The sequence below is a fragment of the Micrasema longulum genome, unplaced genomic scaffold (genome assembly GCF_059751315.1).
Source record: "Micrasema longulum isolate JH-2025_06_02 unplaced genomic scaffold, ASM5975131v1 h1tg001534l, whole genome shotgun sequence".
Lineage (NCBI taxonomy): Eukaryota > Metazoa > Arthropoda > Insecta > Trichoptera > Brachycentridae > Micrasema > Micrasema longulum.
Window position 1 is genome coordinate 9,469 of NW_028278717.1, and position 27,501 is coordinate 36,969.

The 27,501-nt window shown below is 32.3% G+C and overlaps 1 protein-coding gene across 1 annotated transcript; it reads left to right on the forward strand.

Moving 5' to 3' along the window:
• Positions 1-427: 427 nt before the first annotated feature.
• Positions 428-27,481, forward strand: LOC148274993 (tyrosine-protein phosphatase non-receptor type 13-like; the record flags this gene model as incomplete). The annotated part of the gene is made up of 12 exons (XM_088236325.1): positions 428-1,112; positions 6,105-6,206; positions 8,432-8,676; positions 9,164-9,302; positions 13,086-13,181; positions 13,522-13,629; positions 16,698-16,957; positions 19,257-19,616; positions 21,916-22,118; positions 23,030-23,254; positions 24,095-24,283; positions 26,989-27,481. Coding segments are annotated over 12 exons (3,058 nt in total), but the record flags the coding sequence as incomplete, so codon positions are not given.
• Between the last annotated feature and the right edge of the window lie 20 nt (positions 27,482-27,501).

Consider the following 27,501-nt stretch of genomic DNA (forward strand, 5'->3'; position numbering starts at 1 on the left):
TTTCTGAAAACACTCGATCAAAAAAAACGTACTAGTTAGCAGAAATCTATTATTCAGTCAATAGCTTTTGGCTTGGCACATACCATATGAGTGCAAAAAGGTTATTTTTTAAAAATAAAATGCTTCAATCAAATTTTACCAATGTGGAGTAAACAAAACGTTGATAAGTCTGTAGTCCATATAACATTATTTTTCATCCTAATAATTGATTTTTAAAACGAATAAATATGTATTGAAAAAAGCTAAACTTCTGTTCAAGTCATAGTTTATATGACTTCTATAATAAACACCACACATACCAACAAACTTTGCAATGCGTAATATTTAATATATTTGTGATTGAAAACTTATTGAATAAAATAAAAATCTTTTGTTTATCTGTGCAAGTGAACACTATTCCTGAGAATGTGTTTCTTATATTTTTCAGTGATGCTGACTCGGGTCGCAGTTCCTGCTCAGCGGGGTCGGCAGCCGAGGGCGCAGCCGCCGCCTGCGCGCCCCTCCGGCCTCTAGCCCCACCTTCGCGGCGCCCGACGCGTGAAGCCAGCACCAACACGGACACCCCGGCGCCTCCGCAGACCCAGCGCCCGCGCACCTTAGGGACCCAGCACTCCTTCCCCCAAAGGCAACTGCTCACAGCGAGCGTCTTCGACCTTCACATACCCTCTACCAGCGACGCCACCGTACCTAGAAAAGGAGGCCTCACAAACGCCTTTTCATCAATCGATCTCATATCTTCCACAAATAACGAGACAAACCACTTTGAATCTAAAATTTCCAGGGAACGTAACGCCCAATCTAAATCGATCGATTTTTCAAGAACAGAACTTGCTCAAAAAATATCAGATGAACTTATCCCCGATGAAAATCGCAAATTCCCAGAAAGGACACTCCCGGGTCGATTTGAAGCGAATCCGTTAAGAAAAGAACAAAATGTAAGAAGGGCGGTTACTTCTAGGCTGAAGGTTCGCAGGCAGCCTGTACAGAGGGCAGCGTCTAGGCTCTACAGGGCCGAAAGCCTGCCAGGAAAGGGTGGAGATGTGTGTGTGGGTCCGGAGTTTATCGTTAGGGCTACGCATCCCAGTAGGCAGCTGGATATTTCTACAGCCACGGTAAGATGTTTATTTTGAATTATTTAAATAATACGTAATTACTGTTTATCATGCTTTACATACTAATTTCTTGGCAAATTAAAATCACCCAAATTTATTTTTAAATATATTAGATACTTTATTGCGAGAAACCAATGACGCGTTTAGTTATATGTCAATAATATCATCATCTACATCAGAAATTGTAACCTGTCTTGACATACTTGCGCGAGTGGTTAATGGGATTGAGTGATTTGTGGCTGGATGGACCGTCGGTTGATGAAGATCCACCTGTCCCACACCCCCCATCCTGTGATTTCCCAACTTTTCTCCAAATGTTTATTCATTCTTCTCGTTGCTATGGCCATAAGTAGCTACGGTTGCTATGAGAACAAGTATTCATATCCATTGCAACCAATAACAACAATCATCTCTTTTCATAATCAGAGATATAAATGTTGGTAATTGATTGCCAACCATTGATTTATTAAGTAATAAGTAATAAGTATTAAGTAATAAATCAATGTTGCCAACACATAAATTGTAATAAAAAAAGTTAACAATTTAAAAAAATAATTAAATCGAATTCATCACATTTAACATCGAACTTTTTAAATCAAATTAAAATCGTCCTTACATCAATGATTAATGGCGGAGGGGCTTTGATTAACAAATTATATATATGTTCCTTTTCATTCGAGATAAAATAAAAAAGACGCTCTTCAGGTAGAGCACGTTTTTTTAATCATGTTGATTAGATATATAATATTCGGAAAACAAAATCACTAACGGTCGAGCTGTCATGTTGTATTTTGTTGTTGTTAGTCCAAACACAACATAAATTAAATAAATATATATTTTAACTTGAAAACATAACATACTCAATTTAAAATAGACGCTTCTAAAGAAATACTGTACATTTAAGCTTTTAAAAAGACATAACAGTCTTAACATTTTTTTTTTTACACTTGTAGAATTACACTGTCAAGATTAAGTCGTCTTTTTTAAAGCGCACGCACGCAAACTTTCTATCTTAGACGTGGGCACAAGCACAAAAAACACGATTTACCTACGAAAACACATAACGAGATCGTTAGATTTTTAGACATTTTAATCACAAAATTGAAGCAAAATGACATAAGTTTGACACAGTTGCTTGTTCGTTGTCGTAGCAACAAAAAATAAAAGGAAGTCGCCAAGACAGTTCTTATCCGAAAATTCTGGCGACGACAACACCAAACATGTCGCTTTTATTCGAAATGATTATGCGAATCTTTACTCTCCGAGAGAGGAGTAGGGAGTAGAGAGAGGAGTGGAAAGTAAACCACCTGGGTAAATTGAGTGGAGTATGTTCATAATTTTATTGTTCGGCATCCGCATGTCTCTTTATAATTCGTCTGCCTGAATCCGCGTTCCTCTTCATAATTTTTATGCCCGCATCCGCTCGCCTTTTTAATCGTCTGCCCGCATCCGCACACCTTTTCATCTACCGACCGCCGCCACATTCATCGATATATTCCCCGCATTTAGAGACAGTTCTGTGTTTGCCGACAATCCAATGGTGATATCAGTATCACCAATTGAACGTAGTTATACAGAAAGCAGACAGCCATAGAAAAGTGAAACTGAGATAATAGCCATTTTGTGAGAATGAGTGAATTATAAAATCTACACAACAAGTGAAATGTTTTTGACTTTAACAAACGATAAACAATGAATACATAAGTTTTTTTTTATAGATGACAATTAAGAATCTTATAATATATTTGACCAGTTTTTATGATTTTTTAAGGACCATAAGATTTTTCTAGTGCTGTGGGGTTTTCTGCAAATTGAGAAATGCCGTTTTTGTGATCGACATCTTTTTCTGAAGAAGATTAATATTGTTTTTTGTATGAAAGCGGTCTGGCTGTTTTTAACAGAACATAGAATTGACCTTATTGCATCCGATAACATCAATATCTCATTTTTCCAAAAGTGTGGACAGGCTGCTTTCTGCATAACTACGTTCAATTATAAGTCAAATTATTACGTTTTAAAAAATAATATTAAAATAGAAATTGCATAATACTATAAGCACAAGTAATGACTCCTATATTTTATTTGTCCGTAAGATGTTATCTTGCCAAATCACAACTTTTTATGACATTCAAACTCCATATAAACAATCGTGTGGCCAGAATGATTGATCCCTTTTTGAGCGGTTATTTGGAAGACATTTTAGAAATAAATATAAGATCTTGTCTCTCCGGCAGAGATTGATGCGTCTTTGAAATCTTTTTTCTTTGATAGAAGGAAGGGTAACCGAGATTCGAAAAGGAATATAAAATTTTATTGGTAACTTTATCATTCGTCGAATAGTTTTCGGTTTACCGTTTTTTTTATTATTGGTCTAGTTGTTTTTATTAAAACTCACCGCTGTTTACAAGTGGCTTGATTTGTTTTGTTTTATTTTATTTACATTTCCTTTGCACTCTTTGTTTAGAAACCTACCGAAATGATTTGTTTCCAAAATATCAAATTGAATTTTATGTACAAATGATAGCCCTTATACGTTTGATAGGAATTGTGACGCATGATCAGTCTTTTCAGTTAATTAATTTTGGCTGAAATATTGCACACGAAATTGATTTCAATTTCTGGCTTTAATTTCCAACGGGCGTTTTCGGGCTAACATTTAATTTTTATGGTCGGAAAATTAATTACAGAGATGTGAGGACAACTATTTGAATAAATTGGGATAACCATGCTTTAAACTGTATTACAAAGTTTTTGAGTTATTATGTTTGTTGAAAAAAGTTATATTTTTGGATGGCATATTTATTGCTAGTAAAGTGTACTTTAAAAAAAAAAATGACAGTCTATTGTATTTTGCATTTAGGCACTATCTCATTGCATTTAGGCGGGGGTTTTTATGTTTTCAAAATCCATTTAGACCCCGGTTGTTTGATCATAAGTACTAATTAAATTTTAAAAGTAACAATATTTGAAAGGGTATTCCTTTTTAGCATAAAAAGGTTCGATTCTAAAAATTGTTTATAGGTATTGCCTTCAATTTTAAACGTTTACTTATGATCAAACTACCGGAACTAGGTGAGAGTATTTTTTGTCAAAGTAAACCATTTTCTTATTATGTTTTGTTTATTTTCTTATTGTTGTGTATTATATATTTATGTAATAATTTCAATTAGGGTTAATTTTTTATGCATCAATATTGTATTTTTTAAATATTTTTAGTTATTTTTTATGTTCTCCAACAAACCACAAAAAGTGGCTTAGTGGGATTTTTGTATTTACTCATGTATATTTTCTTGTTTTGTACCATAAACTTATGTGCGTACTTATACATATGTGTACCTATATTTGAATTTTAAAAAAAAGTTTTTATAATTCAAAAACATTTTCTTATTTATTGATGGTATTTGAAAATAGTAATTTTAAATTAAAGTGATAGGTACTCAATAAAAAAAAGGAATAACCAGTTAAGGCTCTGTTCAAGAGGCTTGTCAGCAGAAGGGGAAGAAAAGGTTATCGAAGAAACATATGATGTATATGTCGCCGCCAAATCGTTAAGTTAGCCACTCGATTGGTCAGTTGGGCTGTTCATTAAATGGCGGCATTAAATTAAATGGCTAAGTCGTTCGTTGAATGAATTGAGAAGCTGAAAGTTAAACGTATTGGCTGGTTGAAAGCTAGCCCTTTGGATAAGGCTGAACCAAAAGCCGCCGGGTTGGGTTAGGATAAGTTGGATTAAGTTAAGTAAAAAAACTTTTTTTTACTATTAAACTTTACCCACAATAACCTTACCTAACCTAGCTTCATATTACCCTAAAAAAACTTTTAAAAATACAACATTTTATTAAAATGAAAGAGGCTAAGCTACGTTCAGCCCTTTTCGTTAAACGTTGCTTTCAACGTGTTGGCCAAGCGTCCGTTTGCCATTCAATTGAATGCCGGCATTTAATCCTATTGAGTGGCTAATTTAACTGTTTGGCGATGACTTATACCGATCTCGCTTCCTCTACATTCATACATCTTCTCATGCTCGCTCGCCGATTATTCCGACTTTCGACTTGTCCATCTTCAAGTATTTGTTGGATTTAGTCATGCCATGTCTTTCTCGTTCTTCCTCTATTTCTGCATCCATCAACATTTGCATTGCAAATATTCGTAGCCGTTCTTTCGCTGTCCATTCGCTCTACATGTCCAAACCAGCGCAGAGCTTCTTTTTTTATTCTGTCGATAATGCTTGTCTCAGCCTTACATAATGTACGGATCTCAACATTTGTGCATCTATCGTACATAGTTTTACCACACATTCGCCTGAGAGATCGCATTTCGACAGCATTCAGCCTACTTTTATCCGTTTTTCCAAGTATATACATCGCTCCCATGGGACCATGACTCCATTGTGAACTGTTAATTTTTGCCTCTTGCGACAAACACTTTTATTTGCCAAGGTTGATTTAAGTGCACCGTTCACTCTGTTCCCGGCACTCACCCTCCTTTCAATAACTTTATTTTTAGGAAGAAATTGCCATTTGGCAATAAGCTCGCCAATGTACAATTAACATTATGTGCAAAAAGTTAAATAAATAAATACAGTTATAGTTTACTTAATTTAGGGTTGTTCTTAGAAACAACAACAGTTTCTACTGTCGACGGATCAAAAACACTAAACTTTCGTTTTGTGTTATGATTTATTATCAAATTAACGACGTCCACAAAAGCATTTGAAATTGTATTTTATGCCTTGTTTTTATTCCTCGTAAAATGTTCGACCTTACTTATCATATTTAACTCTAATCTCGTGCTGTAAAAAAACCTCGAGTATTTTTCATAAATATCTCTCCGCACCCTCCACTCCATAAAATCTTTTGCGACCCTAAAAACTTATCCGGAAATCAGCACCCGATCAAAGTTCGCTAATGGCTCATTGTTTCGAAGCTCCCCGCTCCCGCAACCTGCCTGATTGGCAGCCGCCATCTTTATTTATTTTTTTATTTTTTACAGGACTCTTCGGAAAAGCGCACTGTGGTGGTTATCCTGCTCAACGGGCAGAAAATCGATGTTGCTTGCGAGCCCCAAAATTCAACAGCTGGGCAAGTTTTCCAGGCGAGTTTATTATTATTCAAATATCACCATCATCATTCCCTTATCTGTACTTATTGTGCATAGGGCACAGTTTTAGTACACAGATCACAACGTATCCCGAAATTTTTTTGTTATGCGTTTAAAGGTAAGATTATAATTCTTATGCCGGAAATGTATTATTATTGCATGAGAAGCCCCTTCACTTATCCGGATCCGTTCTAGAGTTCAATGGTTTTTAGTGATGAAGCTCAGAGGAATAATTCGCTTGAGAAGCTCTTTAGCTTTTTTGCATAGAACAAGACCGTTCCAATTTTTCGGTTTGACAACAAACGTGTAATGGACGGTTTCGGTTTGCGCTTGCAATTCTCGACATGAGTACAAACGGCCCATTATATTTCTGTAAACTGTAGCTAACTTTGTGGTTGATAATCATATAATGATTTTGATAAAATTATAAATAAAGTTATCAATAAAACTTTTTGGTTTAGTTTTACTTTTTTTTGACCAACGAGCACTTTCGCCTAAGTAGGCATCTTCAAGACTGGTTAATTGTTTACAGCGTTTACAGCTTTTATACTATTTCTAAGATATTTTGGAGGTAAGAAGATCAAAAAAGTATTTTAACAGGGGACCGAAAACATAAATATTTACAACTGCTTTGCTTAACAGTTCATTTTTGGGAGTTTTTGGACCGAAATTGGGATTATGCATGTATTATTTAAAAGGTGGGAAAAGAACACATGGCGAAATACAACACAGTGGGAAATACACTTTATGTTATCATAATTAATACGTAATAATAAATAAAAAAGTAAAACTTAACCAAGAAGTTTTATTAACTTTATTTATAGTTTTATCAAAATCATGATCTACGGAGTTGTATCAAGAAATACACACACAAAAAACATCAATATTAATCATATAATGATTTTTGTCCGTATTGGCGACTCTATTAGCCTGTGGCGTATTATTACTCCCAAGACTTAGTTTTATTATATTACATCTTAGTATGTCAGTGATTTTATTAAGCACTTACTTCATTTTCTTTCTGTTTAGTGCATATTATTGTAAACCGATAAATCAAGTTCATGGTTCGGGACTGCGCAGGAGGATCTATAAGACTTATAGATCTTGCTTTTAATGGAATTCAATTCACATAAGATTAACGTCTTTTGCGAGTAATTACCTAATAGAGTTGCCCATACGGAGAAATACCATTCTACTATTATTGACCACGACTTTAGCTACATATTACAGCAACACAACGGGCCGTAGGTACTCGGGTAGAGAATTGCGAGCGCTAACCGAAACCGTCCATTACACGTTTGTTGTTAAACTAAAAACCAAACCAAACATTTGTAAAGCTTTTGTTCTATCCGATAGATAGCTTAAGGGCTTCTCTAGAGAATTATTACTCTGAGGTCGCCTGGATGAAGAGAAAAAAAAATACATCACGAACTGGCAGGGAGCTTTTGAATTGTCAGTGCCATTTTCCACGTCCTACCCATGTGAACTAACATTTTATGTCATAGTGGGACATAAAAACTAAAAAGAGGACTTCTTTCCTATTAGAAAATAATATATAGTTAAAGCCCCCAGTATCAAAGATGGCCAAACGATTCCATACATATTTTTTAGAAAATTTCGTTTAAAAATTTGTAATAGCTGTTTTTAATTTGAAATATTTACAAAAAATATTTTTTATTTGAAAATATTTGATGCCATCAACACTTTGAACAGTAAACCTTAAGGTTAACATAACAAGAAACGCTATCTTTAGTAAGTATTAAATATGCAGCTGGCCTCTTTTGATACTATTTTTAGCGTTTGGCCACCTTTGATACTGAGTTATTCACATCTCAAAAATAGAATCACGATTCTACAAATTCTTAGTACAGCCTTCTCACTGAAATTATTTAATTTTTATGGCAGTTTAAGTATAAGTGAGTATGACCTTTGGAATAAATACTTTGCGACCCCCTTCCTACGAACTACGCGTTTAAAAATACTGTTCTACCGAATTATTTTACCTACTAGTGATTAAAATGTACCTACTAATAATTTAGTTTTGTGTTGATGACTAAGGATTTTTTAAATTATACACCTATGTATTTTATGTTATGATACAACCGTCGAGGTTACTCTTTTAACAATAGTTTCCATGTTTTTTTTTAATTCTATTTTGTACACATACTATTTTTATTTTTCAGTCAACTTACAAAAAAATGTACGCTTTTCGTTTCCAGGCGGTTGTCCGACTGGAGCAGTTGGAGCACAACTTTATGCTGGGACTGTCAGCCCTGATCGGGGGAGACTTCGTCTTCCTCCCTGATGACTACAGGATACGGAAGGTTGCGCCGGAGATCTGGTGCTCCAACTCTGCCAAGAAGAAGAATCCCAAAAGGCTGCCCATTCCTGATGAGACCACAAGATTCACCTTGTTCTTGAGGATTAAGTTCTTCATGCCACCAAACCTGTCCAAAGCTGTCAGGTAAATATTAAATCACAGACTGACCATGTCGGCCACGACGAAACCCGGTAATTAGATGAGACATGCCTGGAGCCATGCGTAATCATCATCCTCAGACATGAGGCACGGATTGAAGAAAGAGAAAAAGAGAGTAAAATATAGGTGAACTAATTCAGTCAGATGAATCTCACCCGCATCAATAAAGCTTTCAGCCTTTAACTTTAGAAAAATCATCAGATGGAAGAATGTTAAATAAAAAAAATAATGATTTTTAATGTATTTTGCTATTATAGGCTTTAATGATATTATAATGTTTATACATTATTGAATAGGATTTTTTAAACATTATTTTTAATGTTTTTTTTTTCGAATATCGGAACTCAGAATATTCTGTCTTTTTCTTGAGGTAACACAATGTTACATCACCGCGTGTAAAGGAATTTTTTAGCACAACCTTTTAAGAGTTAAGAATGCAACAATCAACATTTGCTCAATATTTTTATTTCAGGGGTGGAGCGTGGCGAGGTTGGGTTTACCTTCAGCTCAGGAGGTCGGTTGTGGAAGGACAGATAACATTGCAACTTCCACAACTGGTGGAACTAGCTGGATATGCTTTGCAAGCTGAATTCGGAAAATACTCCTTCAGGGTAAGGCATTGTTGAATTTTTCTCTCTTTATATATTATAACATTTAAAGTAGTAAATAATAGAAGTTATTGTTTAGAGATGAATTTATTTATTTATACGCTCTATGAGCAAAAGCTAATAATAAGTAAAAACTTGTAAAAAAATGCAATTTAGTGCTCTGATTAATGTACATTAAGTATTTAAAAGATATCGATGCTGAAATGGAAAAGATTACCAAACAACATGTAGCAACTTTAAAGAGGAGTCAGTTAAAGTTTTTTTGTTTTTTTTTTTAATCAATGAAAAAATCTTATGTATGCATATTATTTTGGCGTAGTTCCTACATGATTTAAATAAAAATTTTAAGTATGAGATTCTTCAACTAAAAAAAAACAACTTTTACTGACTCTTCAGTAAAATTGCTACATGTCGCTTGATAACTTTTTCCTTTTCAGCATCGATATTTCAGCATGGATAGTGGAGGTGGGTTGCGCACGGATCGATGAGTGGATCAAGCCAAATATGTAAAATGTATGCACTGTTTATGAATTTTATTAATTAGTCTATATAAATTGTTTATGTTTTTTATGAATATTTTTGCTTTTTATTTTGTTTATTATGTTAATTTTAATTAGGTTAATTGGTTCAATTACGTTTTTTTTTTTATTGTTCTTATTTTGTTAACTTGTTTAACTTTGTTAAATATATTTCATAACTTTGTTAAATATTATTATCTTAGGCATGTTTCACTCGGCACGGGACACCCCAGTGAGAGAACATTATCATGTATAAAAAAAAGAATACAAACAATGTTAAAGTATAAATAAATAAATGACATATGAAATTAATTGAAATAGTGACATTTACAATAAACAGAACCACAACAATTAGAAAAATAAGTTTAACAAAAATATGTACCATTGTGGTCTACGTTCATGGCGCGCGGAAGGAATGCGGTAGGTAGTGACGCTGCCCGGGCGAGTTTAATAAAAATTGGAGCATCGATATTCACAAATAATTTAGAAAATCATCTTAACAATGTTATTATTGTTCAATGGATCTGAGAATAATATTTACTTCGGCAAATTAAGTGTAATTGAATCGTGCACGTTTTTGCTTGACATGCTTTTGTTCATTCAAAGACAAGTTTATAATTATTATGTTTTCTTTTTTACCGATTTGACATTTTTATTTATACAGCATCACTTTTCAAACTATTTTTATCAAACAATACTTTTTTTGTTTCAGTAATTTCAATTTCCATGTTTAATTATTGAAAAGGGGTTGGATGCAATAAAATACGTACACTTTCATTGTTGCATTTCTAATGACATCAAATTAATTTATAACACAACTAAATTAGAAAAAATTGTAAAGCAAGCATCTTCTGTATTTTATAACTAAAGGGGAACTATTCATTTAATGTATTTGTATAAAATTCTATAACCACTTTTAATATTTAGAAGAAAACGAAGCTTGAATTATAATAGAAATTGGTTCATAAATTTATCATAATAGAGTTGCATAAATTTTAAATTGCATTTACCGCGAGACAAATTAAACTATAACGTTTTCCTAAGGTGATTCTAAACGAAAATAATGAATTTAATTTTTGATAGATGGCGCTTTTATCATTTTTAATTGGAAAATGCTATTTTTACGTTTATTTTTAATGGAAATTTCACAAAACTTGGTTTGCGGAAATTTTACACTATATTGATAGCAACAAATACCGAAACGATATAATTTTGGTTCGTTTCACAAAATAGTGTACAAAACAAAAAATTAGATAAGTTATTTTTTGTTTTGTTCACCATTTTGTAAAAAGGATCAAAATTATATTGTTATGGTATTTGTTACTATCAATATAGTGTAAAATTTCCGCAAACCAAGTTTTGTAAAATTTCAATTGCAAATTAACGTAAAAATGGTATTTTTCAATAAAAAATTATTAAAGCGCCATCTATGAATAATTCTTTTAATATTTTCTTTCAGAATCGCCTTAAAATACATTTAAATTAGTGATAGAAGCATAATAACTGATCTATTTTTTTTGTATAAAGTTGTTATTAATTTTTTTGATGTTCCTGATTTGGTCAAATGTATATATTTCAATGTGCCTAATAGGCCAATGAGGCATCATATTTGTTTTAGAGATATTAATATATCAAAGTCGAATTTGCACAGTAATTTTCTGTTCCTGAGAATTCAGTCTATAATGAACAAATACACTGATAACCAAAAAATAGATGTATTTGCTACAACTTTATCAAACTTCAAAAGCCAATTATTCTTATTTTTTTTGAATAATAATTGAGTTTCTAATATTTTTATTTGTTTTTAAGGTATATTTTTTTTAATTTAAAATTGTATTTTTATATTTGTAAATTGCTTATAACCTCTGTATATGTAAAAGCCCCTTGGGTGTTAATAAATAAATACCAATCATGAGGATTAAGGCGGTATGAAAAACATTAACAGCACTAACCCATCGGGTGTGAGGCGCGGGACAGGGGAGTTCCTACCCCGCCAGCACCTCTCACCTCACATGTCGTGAAGGCGGACTTTTATTGTACATTTATGTATAGTAGTACCTAAAATATATTATGTAAAAATCAAATGATAAAATTATGTTCAATAACTGTTGGTACGTTAATTACTTCAATGCCTTAATAATATTTAGCCTTAAAACATGTTGAGATAAAGGATTTACGAAATAATATTTTGAATGTTATTTTTGTTGATCAACATTGTGAATGACCAGATTAGATCAGATTACAAAACATAATTAAAAATGTATTTAGAAAAATAAATTCAAAGGCAAGCCGGGTTTCATTATATCAGTGGTCGGCAAACTCATTAGTCAAAAGAGCCAAATATCAGCAGTACAGTAATTAAGGTTTATTTTAAAAGAAATTTATTTTCGTTTTTAAAGGTTTCTTATTGACAACGAACCTTATTATGTAGTAAAAGATTTGCATATTCATTCTTCATTTTAACAAAAAATTCTTGGAATTGGCGATAATAAAGAGCTTAAGCTATTGTTTAATTATCTTGATAATCTGGATTCCCAGTTACAAAATATTCCACTTCTTTCTGCAAATGTCTGCGCTTAAAGCGCTTCTTGGTGAATGATGCAGTGATAAACAGGTATCTTGTGATCAATTTTCGCCTTCAAAATAGAAACAACACCTTTTCTCACTCCCGTCATACTTTTTGGCCAATATGTTGAAATTGAAACAATTTAATCAAGTTTGAGATGATCATTTACAATATCTTCGCCACGTGTTTGACCTTTCAGTGGCAATGGTCGTCAAAGTTTTTCATTAGGATCCGTTCACAATACACGCAAAAAGTGAAACTTAGGCCGTGTGAGACGCACTCGAGTGGCTTAAGAGCCACATGTGATTCGCGAGCCGCGGTTTGCCGACCACTGCACTATATCATCGGTGATACCGCAATACCACACAACTATGAATTATATATTTTGGCAGGGGATCTGAAAAACCTTTCTGATTTTAAATCAACCAAAACCACCGCTGAAGTATTAGAAAAACTGCCATTATTTAGAGTAAATATAACAGTAATTTAAAACTAACAGGTCTTAGTCCCTATGATGAGTTTATTTCAGTAAAACATTTTTGTAAAAAAAGAAGTTTGACGATACTGCAATGTCACTGACGATTTAATTGTGTAACCTTATAGTATTTATATTTCGTTTAACTGTTAATTTAGTTACATGACATTATTGTGTTTAACAGTGACATTATTTCATGACTTCATTTTAAAAAAATATATTTTTAGGAACATTGCTCTGGAGATTATTTTTTGATGGAGCATTATTTCCCTGAAGGAAGTTTTTCAGAAGATGAGTCCAATATTCGACATCTTTTGAAACAAGTGAGTACCTTCTTAAATGTTTTGAAATATGTGTTTCTATTACCAAAAATAAATAAAAATCTAGATAAAATACCCTCGTATCGAGATTACGTAGATGTAAAAAATTTGTGGCTTTTCTAATGTGATACGAGAGTATTTTTAATATTTAACTAATTTATTTATATTAACATTTTTTGTACATGACCTCATCTTATTTTATAACATGATTTTATTTGAACATCATCAACTACCAAAAAGTATTAAAATAACTCTTATATAAATGTTTTATATTTCGATTTTCATTATTTGACATATAAGTATACTTAATTATATGAAATGTAATGCATTGAATCTTTTTTAGGCTCACGAATCTCATAAAAATATGACATCTGAAGAGGCAAAAGAAAAGTTTATTTCATTAGTGCAAATATTCAAGGACTATGGATCACACTTCTACACTGCTGTTTGGGTGAGATATATTATATTCTATTAAAAAAAAAAACGCTTGTACAAAAAAGGTCGTTGCTTGTTTATGTACATGCATATAAAAATTCATTAGAGATGTTTCGTCAAGGTTGCCCGGATTTTTAAAGGATTATTTAATCGCTATAAATAATTTAACTCATTGAATGTAATGTACAAAAATAAATACTTAGAGTGATGATTCGATGTCCCCCAACTTTTCCATCTGAGACGTTGTGTTAATTTACGAAGGTACTGGACACTAGACAATTTTCTATAAAAGAGTCATTGACACATTTCTGGTTATGTGGTTACAAGAAGAGATCCCAGCGGAATGCTCGTATGAAGTTTTCCTGTAAATTAAATTATTTAATACCCAAAACACGCTCTACTTTTGCTTAGAGTAATTTCTCTTTTATAGCCTCGAGAATGTTCAATGTCCTGGATGAACATATTAAGCTCTCCGAAATGAGATACATTTTCAAGAGAAGTGTACAAGTTTGGATTTTGTCTAACGGAAGAGACCATTGCAGAAGACTGCTGCGAGACATTTCATAGATTAATGTATCATTAATCATATTGTCCAGATGTTAATTAAAATTTATGTTTACATACTTATTGTTATCTTTGTAGTCTTTAATTATATGTGTGCTTCCACTCTCCATTACGTTATATTCCAACTCAACACAAGGCTCTTGGCCTCATGGAGGGATACGTTATTATTTTTTTTTAATGTGTAAATTTGTATAAATAAATAAGTAAATGATACAAATTTTAATTCTTTATCCTTCCTGAATGTGTTAATATAAGTTTTAATTTTTGTAAATTTTTCAAAAGTATCGAAACCTGTCACTGGTTGTTCCTTAAAGTATCACTCATATTTTACATATATACAAAGAATAGACATAAGAATAAATATATAGATATTCTTTTCCTATTGATTTAAGCCCACTGGAACCTGCAAGAACTTAAATTTGATTGCCACGAAATAAATCCACATAGACATGCCAGAGTCTTCAAAAATGATGACACCTTACTCATGCTCAAAGGCCCAGTCATGTCCAACGCGTATTTAGTCGTTTAGAATCGAAATTAAAATCATTTTCAAAATATAATCAATGTGAATTAATAGTATTTTTGCATTCCCCAAAATAAAGTGAAAAGAAATAAATATGTCGAAATTATAAGGAATTGAAGGAAAGAATCTGATTGGGATCTATCAAAAATGATGTTTTATTCTTAACGTTAAAATGCAAACTTTTTTTGCACCAAAAATGAGTATTCTCCAACTTTAGGTTAGCCAGCCAAGATATAAATAAACACACTCAGTAACTATACGTTCGTTTTCATGTTACTATTTTTAAAAATAATTTACTCTATAGGGCGTATCTATGTATTAATATGTCACTCCCACGAAAGTATAAAGTTTACATTGTCTATAGTCCTTAAAATATAGCTTGATTAGAATGACAGCTGTCAGGCTAATTTCATTAGAGATGTGAAATTACTAATCACTGATCAAATCGATTTTATCGGTTATTTCATGCAATCATAAAACTCTGTTTCCGAAAATTGATATTAAAAACGAAAAAACAAGCCTATTATAGTGTGTTTAACATAATTGTTTATCAAAAAATGAGACATTTATACTTTTTTCATGAACAACATCAAACGAATAATTTTTTTATTCGATCAATTTACATTGATCAATTTGTCCCATCTCCAACGGTTTTGCAAAATGATGTAACCTTGTAAGAACGTTGTTAATAATTAGGTTTATTTTAGTTTTTTAGTTTTAACACTGATTTTATGTATTAATGTTGATTTATGTTTCAAGCATTGTAATAAAAAAATAAATTAACACGCCAGATACAAATGATTTTTCGTGTGTCAATATAAATAACTCCTTTGACGTTACTACAAAGTTATGTCGTCACTTTTTCTAACAACTGTCACTCTAATCATGTTACATTTTAAGGACTATAAGTGGAAAAAAGTCTTTCGTTTTACAATCTTCCTCCAAAATCAACAGCAGCGCCTTCCTTTTCGGCGATCAGCAATGTCATCTATAAAAACAACTTTAACATATTACAACACAGATGAAGAACATTTCAGAAAAGGGAATATGGAAGTCTACACATTTACAAGGCTTATAGCCTGTCACATTCACCGTTCTGCCATTTTTTTAAATCCATATTTCTTCAATTCTTCTATTAGTTGATTTTTATGAAGTGAAGGAGCCAAAACCCTAATGGATGCGAACGAGATTCATCCAACTAAATTATTTCACCTGTTTGCATACTAGGCAACGCCTGAATTTTTATCAATTTTTATACTTCTTCTAGAACCGGTTGGTTTTATCAACAATATTTTTTAATTCTTTAAATGTTTGTAGACAAAATATGGATTTCACCCCTTAGAGAGTTATTAAAATAAACATATTACAACAGAGATGGAGAACATTTACTATGTCTCTGTATGTGAAAATGTAACATTTGAGGGTATCAGAAGCAAACTTAGAAATCTCCACCAAAAACGGAAAATTAGTTATTGATGCCAAAATAAACTATGCATTAAAACCCTCATACCTAAAGAATAGCGTAATTTAAAACCGTCTCTAAATCTTCCAAAAACAGAATTCAATCATACTTGATACCGCAAAATGTCAGCGTTCTCCATTCTCCATTGAGTTGCTGAAGCATAATTAGAAATCTCACAATTCTTTTTTCAAAGTTTTTCGCAAATATCTTAGTAACTCCTTTTATGAAAATTGCTAAGTTTGCTTCCAATACCCTCATTTGTTATTTCTTACCTTACAAAACAGAAATAAATATTATAATATACATCACAAAATTTTCATTTTTGGAAACATATTATGAAAAAACCATTTTCTGCCATTTCTAGTTCATTTTCATGTATTTGAGTTTGTGTTTTGTAAACAAATTATGCAATTTCTGGAGAAGTTATAAATCTTTAAATTACAAACAGATTTTCAATTGTCAAATTATTGAAAGCCTATTTTCTGTAGGTATAAACAATAATATTATTCGAATGGATGATTTCTTGAATTTCCAGGCAACAAGAGATGGATTCACAAGGGACGTCTGGCTGTCGATATCACCCCGTGGGATGATTTTATATTCCCGTAATACTTGCATCACGGCACTCTCCCGAGAGAACACCAGTAGCAGAATTCTTCTGCAGTGCTTGGCCTGGCAACATATTCACACTCTTTACTACAACAAACGCACTCTGTATGTCATCCCTAATGACAGAATAGCATCAGGAAATAGCAAAAGCAGTTTGAAATTCAAACTCAAAATGGAATCAAATAAGTTAGTACACATTTCATGTTAAGTCAGTTTAATCAATAAATTCTGTTGATTTGATTTAAGTTAATTATTGTAAATTATTGGTGGAATTCGATTGTTATGATGTAATAACTTATATTTACATATAAGTTACCAATTAAAAATACTTGGTACACTTCCCTTCAGTCTGAAAATGCCCTTTAGAGGGTAAAAGCGCTAATTGGTTGAATAAATATTTTTTTATTTTATTTTATTTATTACGAATACAAACAGATGTACAGGTTAAATCAATATAAATAAAAACTATAAAAAATGTATACATTGTAGGGCCTACCATCCAATTATATGTATTCACTAAATTACTGCAATAAATTGACGACGGTTTAAAGTTTAAACTATATAAAGAATAAATATACTATGTATTTAAATTAAAGAAATATGAACAAAACCAGGAGATAGTGGGAGGGAAAAGAAGGAAATTAATAAGGAGTGGTGAAGGATGAATGAAGGAAAGTATGAGTGGAAAATTGCATTTGATTTAATGATTAAGAGCAAGAAAGGGACATGCATGACGTGTGACGTCTAAGTCGAAGTGTACCGAGTATTTTAAATTGGTAACTTATATGTAAATATAAGTTATTACATCATATTAATTTCTGGTGAAATATAGAAAATTTATTGCTATTTAAAATGTAATTTTAAAAATGTTTTTACAGACCTATGAAAACTGACATTCAATAGGGTATTTTAATAATTTTGTTTTTTTTTACAGCATTGAATATTTAAATGTCTAGAGTGGGTTTTTACGGTTCTAATGATGTAACTATCGATGCATGAAAGACAAATTTTAATTCAGAATTTTGGGGTTTAAAAATGAGCACATTCAAAACGGTTCGCAATTGGCATCACGTCGCTTAGACGTCACACGTCATGCATGCCACAAAATTAATAAAAAATATCATGCGTGCTTGAATAATACAATACTGTACCTTAGAGGATAAAACACGGGAGTCCACTTTTTGCCGTTTCAAAGTTAAAAATGCAGAAAACATATCAATAAGTCAATGGATTTTTAAATTATCGATAATAATAATAAAATTAATAATGGTTTTATTATTTTCTTCTGTTGGACTGTATTCATAGGTAGTGAGAAGTTGTTTTAAGGCAATAAACCGGTCAGTGCATTTATATGAAATTTCAAACAAATAAATGTCAACCATAACTGATTTTTTCACAAGCGACACCTTGTTACATAGAATTAAGAATAGTCCAGAAGGAGCGTAGAATCATATATGAATACATCGGACTGTGTCCAAATAACCCCCAACTTTGCCCCACTTTCGCCACGCGCATGCGTGAAGTCGCCGCGTATTGCCAGATCGCGAAAAATATAATCATAACACAAATGTAAGATAATTATATATATTTTTCAAAGTTCTCTAAAATTTTATTGTGCACGCGAAAACATTGATTTATACAACAGAGTAGATAAGTAAAGGGTCATTTAATAAGAGTAATTGAATTTATGAACTTTGAACTTAAAATATAAAACAAATTTTATTTTACATAAAACGGAAATTTTAATATCGTGTTAAATTATATTTGATGTTTTAAAGATAATGTCGGTCATATGTCCACCACAGAGTTGTTTAATCCGAGGTCCAATTTTCATTAGTTCTCTCATTAGATGAGCAAATAAGCGTGAAAAAAAATACTACCCTGGCAACATTAACGAAATGTCCATTTTGATTTCTTCGACAATCTGACAGATGGAAAAATAATTCAATTTTTAAGTAATGTATTTGCTACTTGCACATTAATTTGCTAATTACACGTGAAATGTGATCCTATCCCGTTTCTTTAAGATCCTAGCAGTATTTCTACACTTTAAAACGACACAACACGGCATAATTGAATTCAAATCAGAAGTTGCGTACTGAGCGACGTCTACAAAGAAACTAATGGGTCCAAACGTGAAACTACTTATTTATGAGTAGTTTAGTCACCTTCTATTTTGATGCTTGTATGTGGTTTCTGGATATTTCTTGATTCTATGTTAGTTGCCTTCTGTTTAATGCGTGTATGGGGTTTCTAGACTATTCTTAACTCTATGCCTTGTTATAAGCAATTTTTTTATGGTTGGATACGACAAGATTATGACATTCTATTTTGCTATTGCTATTTTTTCAGTGGGCAATGACAGAATAGTTATAAGAACACCAAAAGTTCCAATGATTTTCCACCATTTTTTTACAAAATATCTTCTATTTTTAAAAGCGGTTCGCTTATTTTTTTTTTTAATTATTGTATTGTCTGATTCCAGGAGCTATTTCACATTTTGGTTGGCTTCACTTCATCATCGATTCTACATGCGTCTCCATGCAGATATAAACTCCCTCTTGAACATATCTGATGAATTTAGTATCCCCCTACACAGTGAAACAGAGAAGAAGAAGAAACTCCTCATTTCCAAAAAACCTACCAGTGTAGATGCTAATGAAAACACCGAAGCTTGGGTAAATGAAGTCAGCAATTTCCAGGACAGCTATAATTTGGCGGTTAGAGGGCATTATCCACTATCTAAAAAGAGAATGAAAGAAGATTTCTCCCCAGAAAGGAGAATAGAAGAGTTCCAAAATAAGGAGAATGAGAAACCAAGCAGGAATGTGGAGGAAATATCTAGGTAATTCATATTCTCCTAATTCATTTAAATCACTCTTTTATACTTTATTTCAGAGTATAAGAGGTGTTCATGACAAAAACTTAATTACCGAGGACTGTTTTTTTATTTTATTATTCTACTTAAATTTTATTAGATGGGAAAAATCTTAACAATTTTCAGCAAAATATAAATTTTACTGTGTGACTAGGGTTCAGTTCTTAGCTAAATTTGAAATTAAAACAAGAGTTTTTGAGAAATTTGCATAGATGTCGAAAGAAAAAACCATGCATCAAACTATCACCACCTAGACTCAAGGCCTGGACACTGAAATAATGTGGGCTTTTTTTTTTTACGTTGATAAACATCAAAATTTTTAGGTTTTTTAAAAATTCTAACACAAAGGTAATTGAGGACCTACGTATTTAACGATGCGTATTTTTCTAATAATCAATACCTAAATTAAATACAAATCTAAAGATTTGTTAAAATGTTCAATTTTGTAAAAAAAACTAACCTTTACAGAACGGGTATTATTTGACATTTTGTTTGAAGATCATTTACACACCATTTATCATAACCAAACATTACAAAAATACGGAACAAACACGTATAATAAACCAATAAATTTATTTAAAAACATGCCTGTATTCTGACAAATATGTACATATACATAACCAGAAAGCATGAGAGGTTATGTTATGGAAACTAATATTTAGTGTTGATTTTTAATGTAACAAGGTTTAAATACATGTTATTACTTACCCTAGAGTATTTAGTTGGTGTAAAAATTAAGCCATTTTGAATGTGAAATCGGATGGGAAACACAAGAGTGTAAACTTTTGAACCGGATTTATAATTTTCTTCGCAATTGGGAACGCAGCACCTATTGACCATTTTTATAGATCGAAATCTATTTTAGGTACGCTAGAATAGTTTAGATTGTTGTTTAAAACAACTCACAGTTGTTTTTACAGCAATTTACCGCTTTTAAATCATAAAAATGCGAGCAAGCAGTGTTCTGTCATATGAAATATGGCATAATATGTATAAAAAATGCTCGGCTTGCTATGGAACGAATAAGGCCAAATATGGTTGACAATGGCCTTTTTAATCGGATTCTGCCACTAGGGCCAGATTCTGCCATTGACTGCTTTGAAGTATTGATCAAACTCAAAGCAAATGTGTTCCCATTTTGTACACTTATTCACAACTATGTATGTAGGTAAAAATTACAAAAAATAAGTTCATATTTATGTGTACATTAAAATGGCAAATATATTTAGTCTATCTCTACATATTTATATTTTTAAAACATAGTTAACGTTTGAACAATGGCATTGTCACCTTGCCAATAATATTTACTGTCGTGATAACTTTTTAAAATGATAGCCAATCGTATACTTCTGATCACGCCACCCGCCAGATCGCAAATAGATGCTTGAATATTGCATTTTTGTATGGTTCCCAGATTTGGCGTTGCTATTGTATTATCTTCAGTTACTCTGCCACCTAACCCCAATACAAATTAATGCAGTTACATACCTTGTACTGAGATTCTTGGGGCCTCAATGTTCGAACTTCTCTCTCGTGGCAGGCTCTATCAGATCCTGTGGTCAGATCGGCACTTGTCGGATTCTTGATTATAAATTCGACTCGGATTGGAACGGCTTATTGATAGCTAAAATTACTTGTTAACGATCGCGCTGAGAATATCAAATCACACGTACATTTGGTGACAGTTCAGTTGTTATTGGGCAGGAGAGAAAAAAATATTGTTCCCACAGTAGGATAATTACAACATTTTCACTAGGGCTCAGTAGGTAGCCATAAATTTAACACAGCGTTAAATTTATTGAAGACCTAGTAAATTTGCAATACACAATAAACATAGTACATGTGGCGCAACCAACCTCCTTCCGATTTTTTTCTTACATACATCATTTGGTAATTTTTTTCTTACCTTTAATGAATCTTGATGTAATAAAATATATAATAAAAGCAATAGTTCCCAAGCGACAAGTAGCCAATCAAAATTGTTGTTTTTTTTTATCAATAAAAAATCTCATGTGTAATTATTTTATTAAAATTATGTTAGAATCACGCCAATTAAAACACAATGGAAAAACTAAATAATGGGTATGTAATATGAGATTTTTTTATCAATTCAAAATATTGATTGCCTCTTCTGTAAAGCTGCTACACGTTGCTTAGGAACCTTTTCCTTTTCCAGACGATATATTGACGAAACATTGTTTTGCCTAGGGCAGTATTATTGTTTTTATAAATATTTTTTGTTTAAACCTGCAAAATCCTTTTTCAGTGATGGTAATTTATATTGGCCCGGGGGTCCAATGTCAGTGGATGGAGCTAATGCGAGTAGTTCTGAAGTCCTTTCATCACCTGAAAGCTGTAGCCTCCCCAGAAGACTTGGAGTGAAGATGGGAACACGAGCTTTCAACGGATCAAGTAATCCATCATCGTATCAGCACAAACAGTTCCATTCTCTAGACGCTACACAATTAGGTGACTCTCATTTCATAACTTAGATTTAATCTACACAAACTGATTTTTAATATTTGATTTAGAAATAAACTCCACAATTGCCTCCTTTCAATGTCCTGAATTCAAGACGTTGGAAGAATCATAATTATCCTTTTTTAAATATGGCAACATGGAACAAAATAAAAACAGTGTGAAATCGACCAAGGCATGTAAAATTGAGCTGCCTTAATCAGTCCATTTCTATTTACAATTTGCATTTTATCTTTGAATATGCTAGTCTAAAAATTGGATAATAGTTTACATACTTACATTTGCTGGTATTATATGTCAATGTAATACCAGCAAAGTTAATGTAAAATTCTCATATTTCTAACTATGAGTAATATTATCCATGAATATTTTTTCTCCTAATTAAAATATTTATTATATTAAAGAGCTGATAAAATAATTATAATTGATGTAATTTCATCGACCCTGATGATTGACACTGCAACTGACACATGGCACAATAACCCAGAAAAATTATATTTGCAACTGATAAAATGTCTACACACAGTAACAGGCACAAAGCTATTCATTTACTGAAAACCGTTACTAAATGTAGTGGATTTAAAAAATAATACTTATATTTTCTTCTTCCTCAGCCTATTTCCATCCACACCTGGACAAAGGCCTATTTCATTTGCCTCCATGTTGTCCTTCTCTATGCAGACTGCATCCAAGTCACACCGAAATGCTGATCTAAGTCATCTCTCCGTCTTAGTTGTGTGTACCTGCACTTCTTTTTGTTGTTCGAGGTCTCCAAGTCAACGAGCTTTTTGTTCCTAGTTTCTCGATGCTTTGTTTGGATAATGTGACCATTTCTAGTTCATATGTAGCAACTATTATACTGATTGTATAGATTATTATAAATGTATTGTTTTTGTTTTTAGGAACCTCATCTGGATTTTCTGATCAAATGAATCGATTGCAATTCTCTCCCGAACGTATGGCTCACTCAGATATCGAATTGGCTTCAAATTTGAGTGATTCTGATGATCCTACTACTGGGAAGGCACAAGAATGTGTTATAAATCAAATGAATTTACTGCCTCAGAGAAACTACAAGAGCGAAGCAACTCGAAGTTCTACCAACTTAAATACTGCATATGTTATAGGTATGTGTAATTCAAGTCAAAAGACATCGATAGACTCATATATTATGGGTCACATGTACATGAAATATTAAGTACGTATCAATTAAGGCTTAATCATATCAATTATCCTTAATTTTTTTATCAAAAAAACTAACATGTAAAACATAAGGTGGTTCAATTTCATAACTAACGTTGAAGCTCGAGAACAGCTATAGCAGCCTCCTTTAACAAGCGTTTTAAGAGTGCGGCAGTGTAACTGGCTTGGACAAATGCTGCGGATGCCTCAGGAGAGCCCCCTGCAAGCTCCCACTCTCCTGGAAGGCCGCCGATGACCATCTTTCGGCTTTCTTCGGCACAATTAACGGACGCGAGATTGACATGGGAGGAGACAAGAGCCCTGGCTAGCGATAGTGTCTCTTGAAAGTTTCTGGTGATGTCCACTTAGGAGCGGATGTAGAAAGGAGAAAAAAATAATTGTTTTTATGAAATTAGGGTTCTTAAAACTCGGTTTTCCTATTTGAATCAACTTCTACTACCATCATGCCGTTTCCCCCTACAGTCAGGATGGAGCTCCACTTTCATACATCTTGCCATACGTGCTCTTTAATTTGTATGCTTTTATCATGATATAAACTTGAGATTTTGGTTTATCTAATCATGTCAAGTCTTTCATGACCGTTCTTGTTCTGTTTTTTTCTTGTATAAAAATGCTGCTTTCTACCATATTTTAAAACGTTTTAAAATTTAAATTGTCACATTTCATTCCTTTTTTTATTGAATCATCTGTATAATTAATGCGATTTTTAACCGGCTTTAGTATTAAGTAAATATAGCTATAATAAATTATGTATTTTATTTTAGATTCTCCACAAATAAATAACACAACATTTGGATACCATCCTCAGAATGACGAAACTCTTTTGAATTGCTCTTTACAAGAACGTTTACTCTCTATGGGATGTGTTCAATCAGAAAGATGCTTTAGAACTGTCAACTTAACTCGTGATCATAATAAAGCATTGGGTATGCAGGTTGCTGAAGGATCTGATGGTTCGTTGAGTATTACTATTTTAAAATGTTTGATCCATGTGTATTCCTATAAAACAAAATTGATAATTCTATTAACAATATAATGTATACATTTGAAACTAATTTGCGTTCGGCGACTTCCCCACTACTATAATGGTTAAGACGCTTGCCTCACGCATAGGAGGTTCTGGGTTCGATTCCCGGTGAGAACACAAAAATTGAAATGTGATTTTTCTCAAGCCTGGGTGTTCTGTGCTATGATTCACCACTGTTATTGGGCCTCCTGGCCTGTTGTGCTGCATATTTTTTTTTTATGTATATGCCTATATATATATATATATATATATATGCCGGCATATACATAAGGTCCAACGTTCGAACCCCTCTCTATGACAACTTGATTCCCATTTTTTATCACAAGTTATTTAGGACTTTTATGAAATGGCCTCAAAATTAAAAATTTTAAGCAAATAATATAAAATATATTTTTTTGATTTAGTTAATTTTTTGAACTTGAACAAAATTGTATGTTAAATTCAATAGAATCATATTACAGTTCTTAACTTTACAATAAAATTTTATCGCTATCTTGGGTTTTGTCGAAATATTTATATCTTTTTTTTTACTTAACATAAAAAGGTAAGCAAAACTTAATTTATTCAAGCGTGTAAAATATACAATTTGTGATATACAGTCGAACTTGGTTATTACGAGGGAAATGGGACCGACCGAATTTGATTGTTATAAGCACTGGTTATACCAGAAAAATGATTTTTTTGAAATACAATCGCCATTGCATATTGTCACAAAGTAAACAAATAAATATGTATACATATCATTCATACAAATAATTAAAAAATCAAACTGTTAAAGGAAATTGTAATAAATGCTTACAAACCTGCCACTTTCTAAATTTTTTCGTATGCGTTACGTTCTTTTCAATTGCAGATAATAAAACATTTGTGTTTTTCCACGATGTTGACACTGTGGATAAGGATAGAGTAAACGTTTTACACACTTCAACATTTTTCGCACCACATTATTTTTCACAAATGCCACTTTTTCACGAATTGAGAGACACTTCCTCTTGTAAATAGACATGTTTATAAATCAAGGTTTAGTTTTTAACTGATCTGACATCACCCACTCGTAATGTTTATTATTCATTGACCATAGGAACGTAGAACATTAAAAAAACTGGAAAACATCGTAAAAACCCCGGACAAAAGGATGTCATTCATAAAATTCAAAAGAAGCTGTAAATTATAATTATGTGCCGAGCCAGTACTTACTGAGTTTACAAACCTTGGATTTTTTATATTCAATTTCATCCATATGTGTGTTACTTTTTCAATGTTATCGGCGATAACATTAATTAAGTACTTAGACACTTATTTATTTAACACATATACAATTATATATACATATAAGGGCGGGTATATTGCCTTAAGGCAATTTCTTCCTACCTACCCAAACCGTTCAGTTTGAGAAAATAACAAGTACATGGACATATTCTAAGGAATCATACTGAATCTTAAAGTTTTATACAAAATTTAAAAAATAATTAATACTTTACTATGGAAGAGAGGAAACGAGATGGGAAGGAAAGAAGAAGGAGAAAGGAATAATTTTAATATTTAGACATTTCAGTCTTGATTTAAATGTAAATAAAGAAGAAGTCTCTAACATTAATGGGTAGATTATTTACTCTGTCTATTATTTATTATTACTTACAGTGTCAAAAACGTAATCCAACTCCGATGCTCAGCAGCATCAGTTCTAAGTGAGCCACCCGTTTGGATTTTATTACTTGCGTTTTTATTTTGGAAATTACATTTTTAAAGATTGAAGAGTTTTTACTCAATGAAGGTGTTCGGTGGTTTTTTAAAAAAATGTGTCTGTCAATAGACTATCAAACTAAACAAATCAATAAAATAAATTAAGTATAGTTTTATCATCGCTACGATTTTTTAAAGTTTGGTTTTTTATTATTCCGGGCGTGACATCGCTAGTTCTTTTCGGTGAGTTGTCACGATTGGTTGGTTAGCTTCCCGGAAACTGGAAATCTATCCCAACACTCTATCATTGTTTTATTTAGAAAATATTGTAACGTCATTTAAAGTAGTTTATTTTTATTTAAATTTATGTTCAAACAAGGGCAGAATGGTGAATGATACACAGTGTGTTAAGTGGCCACTTAAACCAGCCAATGACAGGTCATAAGCCCCGTAAATGCCTAGACTTCCATATTCCCTTCTTAAAAATGTTTTCCCTCTCTGTTGAAATAAATTTAAATATGAATAACTCTCTAGGGAGGAAATCCAGCCAGTCTGCAAGCATTTGGACATACTCAAACATTGTTAGTTTATTTTTATTCATTTTTGCATACGTTTTAGAGAAACTTTGCTCTACAATGAAATGCTCTAACTTTTACCGCATGTAAGAAAACAAAGAGGATTGAAACCAGTTCTTGTCTACAAAAGCTCTGATAGTCATTTTTTATATCCAATTTCCTATAGCACTGAACTTCCTCGTTTTTGACAATATTTTTATTCGGTATGTCCAAGAAGTAATTCGTTATAAAGATAGAATAAATGTATGGAGAAAACTGTAATTTAAGCTGTCAATGAATATTTCCTCATTACATCCGAGATCCCGCTATTTCCGTGAGCGTCATAACCGAGTTCGGCTGTATTTTTAATAATATATTGTTTTACTTTTTGTAGGAAATGTTTATGTGAAGTCTATAACTCCAAGCGGACCAGCATCTCAATTAAAGCAAATTTATCCCGGTGATCAAATCATTTCTGTAAATGGACAAACTTTACTGAATTTGAATTACAACAAAGCTTTATCTCTGCTTCAAAATGCACCAAACCAAGTGGAAATCATACTGTTGCAAAATGTCGCCGCCAACGAGTTATCAAAGAGGAACACATCAATTGGAAATAATAGAGATTTATTGAGAAAGCATTCTTTGTCCGGTGATATGAGTAGCAATATTGTGGCCAGATTACTCAATGGCAGTTCATTTTCCAAATTATCTCTTTATAATAGTGGCACTGTTCCGAATGATTCGGGAAATCCCAATCCTGGTAACGTCAGTCACAGATCGGAAAATGACACAGAGCAACACACAACTGAAGCTCAAAATTTGATAACAATTTATTAAACGTGGAAGCTCTGAAGACAATAAATGTATTACTAGCTCTAACAAAACATAATATTGAAAGAAAATC